The sequence below is a fragment of the Grampus griseus genome (assembly GCF_964374135.1).
Source record: "Grampus griseus genome assembly, chromosome: 3".
NCBI classification, from domain to species: domain Eukaryota; kingdom Metazoa; phylum Chordata; class Mammalia; order Artiodactyla; family Delphinidae; genus Grampus; species Grampus griseus.
Window position 1 is genome coordinate 57,496,994 of NC_139019.1, and position 12,774 is coordinate 57,509,767.

A 12,774-nucleotide genomic window follows, 5' to 3' on the forward strand; every position below is an offset into this window, starting at 1 on the left:
TATGGTACAACTCAGTTATTTTATTGCCACCATCTATCTTAAACCTGATACATCTGTTACCTTTTATTTTTTTTAAGAAAATGAGAATCTGGCTGTTCAAAGTTGAAGTTTCACCTGCGTCAGTTTTCAATTTGGATAGTTGGAGCTTTTTAAATACTTAGATGCCCAGTTCTTTTAAAAAATAGGTTATAGATATAATACGTTAAGGATTAAGATGTTGAGGCTATATCCATATTATTAAGATACTTAAAATATCTGTTTACCTATTGAAAAGGTAATGCCAAGAATCTCTGAAGAATGGGGCTTGTAAAACTTTATTGTGGGTAATTCCATTGGTCATCAAATTGATAATAGAGTTAGGCATTCTTGTTCTGGGATGTTGAAAGAGTTTAAGTAAATTTTTCCAGATTCTTATAAATTGAAAAGCTGTTTACATTCTGTTGTGAAATCAGTTGAGGATTTTTCCTTTCTGAGTTCTTCTCTAAAGTACCTAATTTTTACGTAAGTGAATACCACATAGTTAAATTAGATTTGAAACATGGACTCAACCAACCTTCTACATCTGCCCAGAAGTTATACTGTGTTTCCCATTGTGATAATCTGAAAGTGGGTCATGTCTATGATATTCACGTGTCTACCAGGTTAGATGATTCAGAGTTTTTAATATTTAGTGTTTCAGTTTTTTGTTTTTTTTTTGTTTACTTTGTCATCTCGGTTCTTGTCAACCTTTGGAATTAAAGATTAAGTGGTATGATTTTATGTCTTTTTTTTTAATAAATTGCAGTGCACCTGTAGGTTTTAAATCAAAACTGTAACATTGTTCTTGATACAGTCTTCTGTAGCATAGGGAGTTGGGAGTAGAGTCTGGTAAACAGGAACTCATTTTCTTTCATTTGAGAGAGTGTAGTTGTGTTCCTGCTGGGAAGTAGGGGAGAGGACTTCTTCACCTCAAAAATCGCATTGACCTTATCATTCTTCAATTCTGAGATTTAGGTTTCCGCTCCATATTTTTCTTCTCTTAGACATTGGGTGGCTCTTGGTGGGGTTCCAAAAAGTGTTCCAGAGAGGATTCTTTCTCAGCTGTCAAGTGTGCTTTTTTCCCCATTCCAAAAGTGAGCCTGTTGAATATTATTCCACGAGTTTTGCAAATTAGGATGCTTAAGACACAAGAGGTATGGAAATTTACAGATAAATTAACCAGTGATTTATCTAAGAAGGTGGCTGTGGAAGTAGAAAGGAAATAAGAGGGTCTCAGTTCCTTGTGTTATTCTGAGTAGTGCAGGGCACTTTCACTTCTGTTTTCCATCTTTCCTTTCTAACTTTTTCAACTGTTTTCTCTCAGTAGCAAACCCAATTGCATGAACTGTGCAGGGTTCGAGTGGCAGGACACCCACTGTCCTGACTATACCTGAGGTAGCTCTGAAGTAATTTATTATTTATGCTAAATGCATTCACTGAGGTTTGAGCTCTCAATTATCTAATATAGAGGTCAAATAACTTAGTTTTGTTTAATATGTACCAGTTAAGTACTTATTATATTTAAGCATGAGAAAGGGCCTTAGAAATAACTTAGTCTTTGATCAGATGAGAAAAACTGAAGTCCTAGAAGTTGTCTTTTAAGTCGTTTTTGGAAAATGTAATCATATGTATTTTGGTGCATATCAATAGTATGATTGCTTTTGAAGGTATTTCCCAGAGATGAATGTATTAGCCACTAAGGCTGACAAGTAAGAAGTTTGAGGGATAGGAGAGACATGGGTTATGAAATGTTCATTTTGGAAATTGTCTACAGAAGTGTTATCTGGTATGACGTGATACTTTGGTTGGTCTTTAATATATTCACTCTTTCTTTCTTTCTTTGTAATAATATTAGAATACAAGACCATCAGAGAAAGTTCTAGGGGAAATATAAAAGTTCCAGGGAAATTTCCTCTTCATAGCTGGGACTTTTTTTTCCCCTAAAGAATGATTCTGTGGATTAGAGGAAAATCAGTGATGTTCAGTGTGTTCACAGGTTGGGTACAGTTACCTCTAACTTGCCTCTTATTTGGGGGGAATTTCCACAATGTTCTCTCCTTTGCAACCTAGAGTCTCAGATTGCAAATAGCCTGATTGAGTGGGGGAGATGGAACCATGAGGCAGACAGTCTGTTTCTCAGGCTGTATTGACAAAGGAAATGTGTGTCTGCTGAGTATTATCTCTGTTCTAAAAATAAATAAAATCCAGTTTGATGTCGTTGGTTATTTGGCTTCTGTGTGCTAGGAAAATTCTATTAGCCTAGTAAACAGGGAGGTGAATGTTTTCAGAGTAAAATTATAAGTGTAAGATTTCCTTTATTTCTCTAATATTTTAATATGAAAATTTTAAAGTATGCAGAAAAGCTGAAAGAATTATATATTAGAATACCTATTTCCACCACTTAGATTCTGTAAGTGTTAACATTGTGAGATAGTTGCTTTTTCATACACTTATCCACCTATTCATCTATAAGATATATTTTTAGTAGTTTCTATCCTTATCTTTAGAATAACTATTAAAGCCTGAAAAATATATATGTGTAAAAATAATATGTACAAAATACATCTGTGTGTTTGTATACATACACACACATCTGTATGACTGCTCTCTTTTGCTCCCTCTGGTAAGTTTTATAAGCTGTGATAACAGATTCTTTTTTGTAGAATTCAGGAAGAAGAATGGGATAAATACATCATACCTGCCAAATCAGAGTCTGAAAAGTACAAAGTGAGCCGAACTTTCAGCTTCCTCATGAACAGGATGACCAGCCCTCGGAATAAATCTAAGGTAATTAAGGTTTTATGCCTATCGTCTATAAAGCGTAGATGCTCAGTTTCTGAGCAATTAGTATAGTTTCCACTTTCCCTTTAAAATCATTTACCTTAGGTTTTGTACACACATATTTAAAAACCTCTGTATTCCTTATGGGGTATGATCCAAGTCATTGAAAATACTGAGACCACTTCATCCTGGGTGCTGTTACATTTTGGCATTATCCCACTTCTTGGTGTGTGGCCCTTCTGTCCTGATGGAACACGTAGAGACTTTGTATGACTTTTGTAAGTCGATTGGCTCTGAGCATTTCTCTTTTCTCCCCACTTTGCTGCTGCTGCCACATCTAAAGACAAAAGGCAAGGATGCCAAAGACAAAGAGAAACTGAGTCGACATCAGTTTGTCCCTGGAACATTTTCTGGGACTCTACAGTGTGTGGTTTGTGATAAAACGCTCCTGGGGAAAGAGTCGTTCCAGTGTTCCAGTAAGTTCTCGGGCCCCATGTGTGCTGTCTTCGTGCGTGCTTTGCCTCCCCAAACAGGAAGCTCCCTGAGAATACTGCCAGTGCTAAGTGTGTTCATGTAGACTTTTGTTTTCATGCCTGTGTGTGGTTTCATCAGCAAGCAATGACCCAGGATGGTTGAGTCAGTACTTTGTGTCCACAGGCGATAGTCTCTCCTAGAACCCAGACTGTTACACCTCACTGCCTTCTGATGTCTCCACTTGGATGTCTGAACAGCATCTCAAATGGAGCTCCGTTCTCCCCCTTCTGTGCCCACCTACAAACTGACCCTCTCAGTTTAATGGCAGTTCCATCATTCCAGCCAAATGCTCGTGCCAAAAACCTTGGAGTATTTCTATATACCTCTCTTTCTCTCAGTCCCACACTCTTCAGCATTCCTCTTGGCTCTATCTTCAAAATATATGTGGAAGTCAGCCTCTTCTCACCCCTGCCACTGTTATCACCCTGGTCTAAAGCCATCATTTCAGTAGCTTTGCAACTGGTCTCCTTGTGCTTTTACTGCAAAAAGCATAGTTCTCAAAATCTCAGTCCGAGCGAGTTTGTCAAGGCATTTGTCCTTGTGTTCCGGATCCTCCGATGGCTTCCTGTCATCCTGAGGATGGCCAGAGCCCTGACAGTGGCTGCAAGGCCCCCATGATCTCTCCTGTCATCCACTCCTCCCACTCTTCTGCTTCAGTCCCTCTGGCATCTTTGCTGTTCTTCCAATACTCCGGGCGTCAGGCATGCACCTGCCATGGGGCCTTTCCTGCGGTTCGCTCTGCCTGCAGTGCTCTCCCCTCAGTTAGCTCCCCTCACCTCCTTCAGGTCTGCTTCAGATAACACCCCCCAGTCAGGCCTTTCTTGACCACCCTCTGCTTGGCTCATTTGCCCCCTTTTCCTCCTTTTTATCCCACTATAGCATTCAACATCATCTAACTTACTCTCTGTTTTGTTTGTCAATTTTATTATCTATCTCCTTCACCAGAATATAAACTCTACGAGGGATGGATTTTTGTCTGTTGATTTTGTTCTCTGCTATATCCACAGTGCCTAGAACAATGCTTTTGCATAGCAGGGGCTTAGTAAATATTTATGGAGTGAAAGAATATTTCAGTGCAAAAGAATTTAGGCCCAGGCAGATGAAATCCATTTCATGGTGTTTGTTGGTGGCCAGAATTAGGGGAACATTTTGGGGATGGGATGGGAGTACAAAGGGAGGTGAAGAGCAGAGGAAGGTTATATGTAAAGTTCTTCATTAAATTCCTAGAAATGATTAAATTAAAAATTTAAATATATCCATTCATACTGTCTTTAATGATGCCAATTTCACCGCATGCTTGAACCTTGCTTTCCTTGGAGACTTGATTTCTTTCTTTTATGTGACCTGAGATAGCATCAAGCAAAATAATAATAAAACTACTCTAAAAAATAAAGTCTACTAATTAAAAAACAGATAGCATCAAGCAGTTCAGCTGTGATTTAATTTCCTAATTTTTTAGAAGTTTGCCAAAAGTATTGTTTGTGGATTTTTTTTAAACATTCATTTTATTTATTTATTTGGCTGTGCTGGGTCTCAGCCGCGGCACACAGGATGTTTTAGTGGTGGCATGCGGGATCTTTTTAGTTGTGGAATGTGGGGTCTTTAGTTGCGGCATGTGAGATCTCCACTTGTGGCATGCGAACTCTCAGTTGTGGCTTGTGGGATCCAGCTCCCTGACCAGGGATGGAACCTGGGACCCCTGCCCTGGGAGCGTGGAGTCCCAGCCACTGGACCACCAGGGAAGTCCCTGTTCATGGGTTGTTAATGGCTTGCCCCCATGTCAGCAGTCAGTTTATGGGTTTGATGGCATATGTTTCATCGGTTGTGGCTCTTTTCTTGTTCATAGGGCTGGATCTCTTCAGCTGTACCCCCCAGCCACATCCATGACCTTTCTCTCCCCTCATTTTAAGACAAACTCCTCAAGTTGGGCAACCTCCGCTCACTGCTCTGACGTCTCTTCCTGCCACTTCTTCCTTAACCATCTGATTTTGGCCTCTGTTCCCACTACTTAACAGATGTCTTGCCCTTGACCTTAGCATCTTTCCTCGTTACTGTTCTCAGACTCACTGATCTCTCTCCTGTTTCCATGTTTATTGTCCCTTTGTGTAGATAGATGTCCTCTTTTCCATGGCACACTACTCTTCTGTTTACCACCTGTATTGTCTCCTTTCTCCTAGCTTTGAGTACCCTCCAAACTCAGTTCTTGGGCATCTGTTCTTTTCTCGGTATTGTTTCTAAGTATAGCCATCCAGTCTTTTGTTCTAAAATACTGTACTTAAGCCTGTTCTTCCCAGATTCACGTCTTTATCGCTCACTTTCTAATTCCATATTTATGGTTGCCAAGAGAGGCTGAGCCCCCATGTAACTTGTGGCTATATTTGAGCATTATGGCAGAGCTACAGTGTAAACCAAGACTGTCCCGGGCACACCCTGTCTGTGGGCATCATCACCCAAAGATCTTCTTGTCTCCCAGACCAACGTGTCTAACACCGACCTTACAGTCCACGTGCAGAAGGCTGTTCTTGCTGTGTTGATGGTACCAGCTCGAATGTTGGGCATGTTAACTCTTAGTTCCTCTTCCTCCTGGCACCCCAGTCCACGTGGTCCCTTTTTCATTTCTTCTCACTGTTCCTGCTCTGGTGGCTTCTCATCACCACCTCTGGACCGCGGACAGCAAACTGTTCTAGTTTCCCCCCTCTCTAGGTATTTTCACTTACAATTCATTCTGGATACTTCCACCACCGTAATCTTAATGAAGCACTGCTTCCATCCGCACACATATGCTTGAGGACTTCTCTCTGTTTTGTTTACTGGACTAAGCCCAGGCTTTTCAGATGTGCATTCGGTTCTACCTGCATCCTGCCGGCTAGTCCTACGGTTACTTCCCTGTTCAGCCTTGGTTTACAACCAGAGGCCTTGCCAGGCCTGTTGTCTTTTCTCCCACTGTGTATGTTTTCCTGCCTCTGTTCCTTCACTTACGATAATCTCCTATCTCTCAGTTTTCCCTGCTCCTCTACTTCATCCAGATTTCTTGCCTCTTCTTGGGAGGTCTTCCTTGACCACTGTGGCCTGAGTTCCTGCACATCACACTTAGGAGCTATTTATCCTATCCATTTTAATACTGGGGCATGTACAGCCTCTTCTGATTTTAACTACTAGCATAGACTTTATGTTCTTGGAGGTCTATAGTCACATAATGGTTCTTTTGTATCCCATACAGCAGCTATCGCAAAGCTGGGCCCTTAGACACTCATATGTAGTTAATGATTACTGAAAGCTTAGGGATCACTGAAAGGCAAATTCTTGCAGTACAGAATATGTTGGTTCATACTGAGTTGGTCAAGTGGATTGTCATGAAAGTTTTAGTGGAAGATGGAAATTGCTGAAAGTACATAGATTATATTTAGCTTTTAAAATGGTCATTAATTTTTTTAAAAAAGGCAGCGGAATTCATAGAAGATACAAGGTTTAAGGAGAAACAAAATTATTCAGACTTTTACCGCCTAGAGAAAATTGCTATTCATATTTTTATGGAATCCCTCCTAATCACTAAAAAAGTCAGCTTTGTATGCTAATGTCTCATTTGATGATATCAAATGTGCTTAATTGTTCCTTACTTGTTGTGCATTTAAGTTTTTTCCAGTTTTTTCACAACATAAATAATGTTGCAAGGAGCATTCTTTTCCACATATCACTGCCCACATCTTTGATCATTGCCTTAGATTAAATTCTAGAATCAGTTTGAGTATATGTTTAATTTCCTCTTTAACCATAGTCTTTTAGAAGTTTTAAGATTTACAGTTTTGGGGGGAGGGGAGTATTGGGCATTTAAACTTTGGGTATTAAGTTTTTTACATTGGGTAGGAGAATACAACGTTCAGACTGCCGTTATTGGTAAATAATCCTACTTCATGGTGTATTTTTAAATTGTGAATATTAATATTTCTAATCTTAAAAATACACTATGATATAAAACAAATAATATAAATATTCAAAATCTTGGTGTCTGTATTCTTCTGTATTAAAGCCTGAGTTGCTAGTTTTCCACAACTATTGTATTTCTATAAAATTCTCCTTGTTTAGAAATAGATCTCACTACCTGTATTTTGATGTTCCATTGTTTGATGCACAGAAGTTTAATCACATCTTCACTGCATATTTAACTTTCATAAACTTAAAACTACCCTAATGCGGTTAAATGCCGTTTATAAGAATTTTACTTTGTTTAAAATTAATATTCTTCTTGCTTTCCTTTTGTTTGTATTTCTCTTACCTACTTCTGTGTTTTTAATTTGAGGTGTGTGTCTTTCATCTAGCTATAGGTAATCGGTAATGTAACTGAGAGACCTTGTTTTATAAGGGTTTTTTCCTTATTTACATTTAATTTTACAACTGTCAACTATCTTTTATAGTTCTTTGCTGTTTTCCTTGATTCAGCTATTTAGCCCATGTGTTGTTGTCTTTTATCTTCTTCAGGGATTGAGCAAGATATGCTCTTTTAATACTTAACTAATAATAACTTGAAGGCTGTGTGAGGCTTATTATTGAATACTCTTATTTCCCTTATAGTTACCCTTTTTTCCCCCTAGCCTCTGTGAGTATGCTGAATTCATTATTATTACTTTTATAATGTGTGTTTAATCTTTCAGGAATAATTTTCTATTTCAACAATAATTTGATATTTGTATTCAGTTCTGTGTCTCTACTTAACAGTAATTTCTTAGATGTGATTCTTTGGCTTCAGTGCTCACTTTTGCTCTTTTTTTTTTTCCCCTTCAATAAAGCTGACCCATTCTGAACTCTTAATTTTGATTCTGCTTTTAATAGGCAATAGGATTTCAGGTCATTTTTTTTCCAAGAAGGTCATTGGAGTAATCTGTTTTCTGAAAGCTTGTGTATCTAAGGGTATATCTTCGCTTCTTTCACACAATAAAACCAATTTTATCTGGCTAAGTAAATTCTTCAGTCAAACCTTTTCCCCTCAAGACTCTGCCAACAGTGGTCCCTTATATCTGGGCATTTAATATTATAGTACAGTAGAAAGTTCTGGGGCCGGCCTGTCCTCATTCCCTTGCTGGTAACCTGCTTTTTCTGCCTGGATGCTTGAGGACTTTTAATTTTTTGATCATAGGGATATTGTCAGACTGTGTCTGTAGAATAGGTATAATTTAATGATTTTTTCCTAGAAAACAGTAAGACCTTTTGATTTGCCTTTTTTGGTTCTTTCTAAGCTTTCTAAAAGTTCTTGTCAGTTGCGGCTGTCAGTTGTTACTTCTGACCTCATTTTTCTGATTTCTTCCTTAGAGAAGTGTGATCTGTTATCTGTCATATTTGTATGACATCTTGTTTGATAATTATACACTTCTTTTTCTCCACATTCTGGAGGGACTCCTTCAAGTTTAATTTCATAGCACTGCTTTGATACTTTGTCACATCGAATCTTCTCAATTTGGTTTAAATTCCGCTCTCTTGCTCTTTTTTCTTCCTTGTAGTTCTTTGTCGTCTCACAAAGCTCCGTTTCCCTGTCATCCTGCTGGCCTATGGTCACATCCTATACTCCCTTCACGGCCTTTTGGTCCTATTTTATGTCTGTTTTGTGTCTCTTAGGGAGGACACATTTCAAATATCCAAATTTTTCTTCTCCATTTCTGGATTTCATAATATTCAGTGGCTCCCTCTTCCTGTGAGTTTTCACTATAACTTTGTTCTGTGGTACCTCCTAGCTTCTACTTTTTTCCTTATCCTTTCATTCTCTTGTTCTGGGGTGAGGAGAGAGCCATGCCATTTTGATGTTTGCCTGCAGGACCAGTACGTGGACCAGCCTGTCTTCTGCTCACTGGCCATTGAGGTGTTGGCTGGGTGCCGCCGAAGGCCTACAGCAGGAGGAAGGTTGTGGGCTCAGCATCTTGCTGCATTCTCAAGGGGCTGCAGTCACTGTTTGACGGGCCTCAGTGAGCCCTGCTACCCTTGTGGAAGGATTTTTCTCCTGAAGTTTCTGATAAGCCTCTAGCTCCTCCATGTGCACTCAGCGTCTCGGGTGGGGTGGGCAGGATGAGGCTGTGGTGGTAGGTGATGTGAAGGTGGGAGGGCAGAGGGGGCAAGAAGACAGCAGCGTGGCAGGAAGTAGTCCCCGTGCAGGGAGCTCTCTGAGCCTGCGGACACGAGGGGGCAGGCAAAGTGTTCCCTTACTTCTTTCAGTGAGATGCGGCCACGTTGTTTCATGAAGTAAAACGTAGGCAAGCTGCTAACTTTTCTCTTTTAATTTGGTTTCCTCTAGTTAGTAGGAATTCTCTCGGAGCCTGACAGTACATTTTCTCTAGCATTGTTGTGCATTTTCTTTCTTTCCGTCTTCATAGGCGTTTTCCCTGGGGTGCGAGCAGGCAGTTGCCATATGTCAGAAGTCCCTTACTAATACAGGGCATATAGTAGTACGTGAGTTCTCAGGCAGACACAGAAGTGTATGTCATGCATGATTTCAGGTTTCATAATCGATAAGACCCTGTGCAGAAGGAATCTAAGATATTAACAGTGTGACCGGCAGTTAAGTCTGTCCATACGGGAGTCGACTGTATTCATTGTACTGCACCATTTTACATAAGGGACTTGAGCATCCCCAGGGGCTCCTAGAACCAGTCCCCCAAGGACACCGAGGAAGGGCTGCAGAGGGTGTGCCCCCAACAGAACTTCAGGAAATTCTAAAGAATGTACTAAAAGCGATCCAGAAAAATGATGGGAGATGCGAGAAAGAATGAAGAACATTGACAGCGTAAAACAATAATACTGTCCGCTGGGCTTAAACCAGCAAGATGAACACCTAAGAGGGAGAGGAAGTGAGGTTCATATATTCAAATATCCTTGTGTGGTTTGAAGGACCGTAAAGCTATTCATTTCAGATTTTACTAACTTAAATATGAATGTCAAAATATCTAGGGTAAAAATTATTAAGCTAAAAATATGTCCCATACTTGTAAAAATTAAGAAAGTAATTAGAAAAAATATTTAATGGATCCAAAAAAAGCCAGAGAGGAATAAAAATAGAAAAGAAAGCAATATAAAGCACAAAGTAAATGGACAAAATAATCCAAAGAGAGCGCTGATTGCCATATAAATTGTAAAAGGGTATATAAAATACAAATTACTAAAAATATTAATTTAAAAAGGACAAAGAGGGAACTCCCTGGCGGTCCAGTGGTTAGGACTCCGTGCTCTCACTGCAGGGACCGGGTTCGATCCCTGGTCAGGCAACTAAGATCCCACAAGCCACTCGGCCAAAAAACAAACAAACAAAAAACAGATTGTCAGAATAGATTATAGAAAATACAGCGTTATATTGCTGACAAGAAATATCTAAAGGTTTAATTTTCAGAAAGATCTAAAGTAGAGGAATGCAAAAGGATAAGGATACACTTGTATTTCGACAAACTAAGGGAAAGAAAGCAGATGTAGCCATGTTATTATCAGGCAGGCAAAATAGAATTTAATGCAAAAAGCGTTACTAGATGTTCTGCTCTGGTGGTGGGGCTACATGTGATTTAAATATTTTTTCTTTCCTTTTTAAGTTTTCTGAATATTTTTAATGTTTATGTGTTATTTTTATAATGACCCTTAAAAGCATGATGTAGTCGTATGCATTTCACTTTGCAGATTAACTTAAATAAGATGGACACTTTTCTATCTTTTCCTTTTGTTCCAGACTGTAATGCAAATGTACATAAGGGCTGTAAAGATGCCGCCTCTCCGTGTACCAAGGTAATCTCTCAGTCGTGTGTGAACGTCACATGCTTGTGTGCAGCTTGTTGCTTCATGTTATCTGTTTAGGTTTTTAGATTTACTAGGTATTACTGTCTAGATTTATTTTTAAAGTGGTCGTTTTAAAGTGATAACTTCATGTTATCTGTTTAGGTTTTTAGATTTACTAGTTATTACTATCTAGATTTATTTTTAAAGTGGTCGTTGTGGTGATAAAATAACACATGCTCAAAGTGTATACCTATTCAGTTAGCTATGCGCTTGTAGAAGTAGAGGGAACGCTCCATTTGCGCTCCATGATGTGGGTGGGTTAGGCTTTCTGTCAGGACCTGCTTGGTTTACCAGTGCAAACCCTGAGCATATGTAAATGAAGTCTAGAGCAGTAATTCTCAAACATCAGCACACATCAGATTCACCTGGAGGGCCTGTTAAAACACGGATATCTGGGCCCCGCTCCCAGAATTCCTGATCCAGTAGGTCTGGGTGGATTCTGAGAATTTGCATTTCAAACATGTTCCCAGGTGACCCTGCTGATCCTGGGACCACAGTGTAAGGCCCCCTGGACTAGAGGAATGTTCTCTGTGTTTGGGGGTGGGCTTGAGTGGATGGAGGTATTTATCATTGCGTTCCTTTGTCTCCCACTCTAAAGCCATGCCAGAAATGCACATGAGTGAGCGTGATGATCCTTCAGAGGGAAGCATGGAGTCCCCAACTCTGTGTTACTTGAAACACACATTGTGTCAGGTCACAGAGTTGAGGATGACATTTCAGTGCTCAAGGTCGTTGTGTCCTGTAGGCGGGAGGAATAGCCAGGAACAGAAAGAACAAGTAGGAGAAAGGCAGCGCTGATAAGAACTCCTTTTTGAGCCTGGGTTTGCACGCAGGAACTGGAGATTTTCGGTTGGTTCCATCGGGCTTTTACTAAAGCTGGGATCTTGCTGAGACGTGCTCGTGAGGCACACCTTCCTTATAACTTGCTCATCTCATTGTCATCACATTTTTCTCTTTGTTGTGTTTATGTCTTTTGCTTTGAATTCCTCTGTTTGAAATAAAATAACAAAGAAAATGGTATAGATGAGAAGCCTGTTCTGTGTAACTGTGGACATTCTTGTAGTCCAGTGGTGCTTTGATCTTACTTTTTGCGTTTCTCATGTTCTTTACAGAAATTCCAAGTGAAATATAATAAGAACAAACCGCAGACCATCCTTGGAAGTAAGTGATGTGGAAAACGGCAAGAACTTTTTTCAGTTTCATACATACACACATTTTTTCCAATGTAAAATACCCCATCCTTTTGTTCTCTCATTTGCCCAATTATTGCTTCTTTCATAGCATATGCTGGGTGTAATTGGCATAATTTTTAGTTATACAAAGAAGTCAAGAATGTCATAAACTCTGGCAGACTACTAGCCTTTGTGCTACACGTACTGTATGATCTTTATATTAGGGAAGGCTGAATGGAGGAGGTATTATGATGTTGCCTCAATTTTAAGATGCGAACTAGTGTAATACGCACTGCGCTATTCATAACAGCCTCTTGGGGGAAAAGAGAAACACTACATTAAATGTACATAATTTTATGTTTTCCTAGCAGTGGCACATGTTTATCTTGACCAATACATACCATATGCTTCTTAAGAATCACAAAGTTAGGAAAAAGTCTTCAAGCTGAGAATCTATAGATTCTTATCA

At 39.5% G+C, this 12,774-nt stretch overlaps 1 protein-coding gene across 4 annotated transcripts in view; it reads left to right on the top strand.

The window, feature by feature from the left end:
- ARHGEF28 (Rho guanine nucleotide exchange factor 28) overlaps positions 1 to 12,774 on the top strand; it is a gene marked incomplete at its 5' end in the record, with an annotated part of 260,851 nt that overhangs the window by 164,083 nt on the left and 83,994 nt on the right. For all 4 annotated transcript variants that reach the window (XM_082652386.1, XM_082652388.1, XM_082652387.1 and 1 more), the window contains 4 exons: positions 2,682 to 2,805; positions 3,143 to 3,275; positions 11,027 to 11,082; positions 12,246 to 12,294. In XM_082652386.1, coding sequence (XP_082508512.1) covers positions 2,682 to 2,805; positions 3,143 to 3,275; positions 11,027 to 11,082; positions 12,246 to 12,294 — 362 coding nt within the window. The remainder of the gene's footprint in view (positions 1 to 2,681; positions 2,806 to 3,142; positions 3,276 to 11,026; positions 11,083 to 12,245; positions 12,295 to 12,774) is intronic.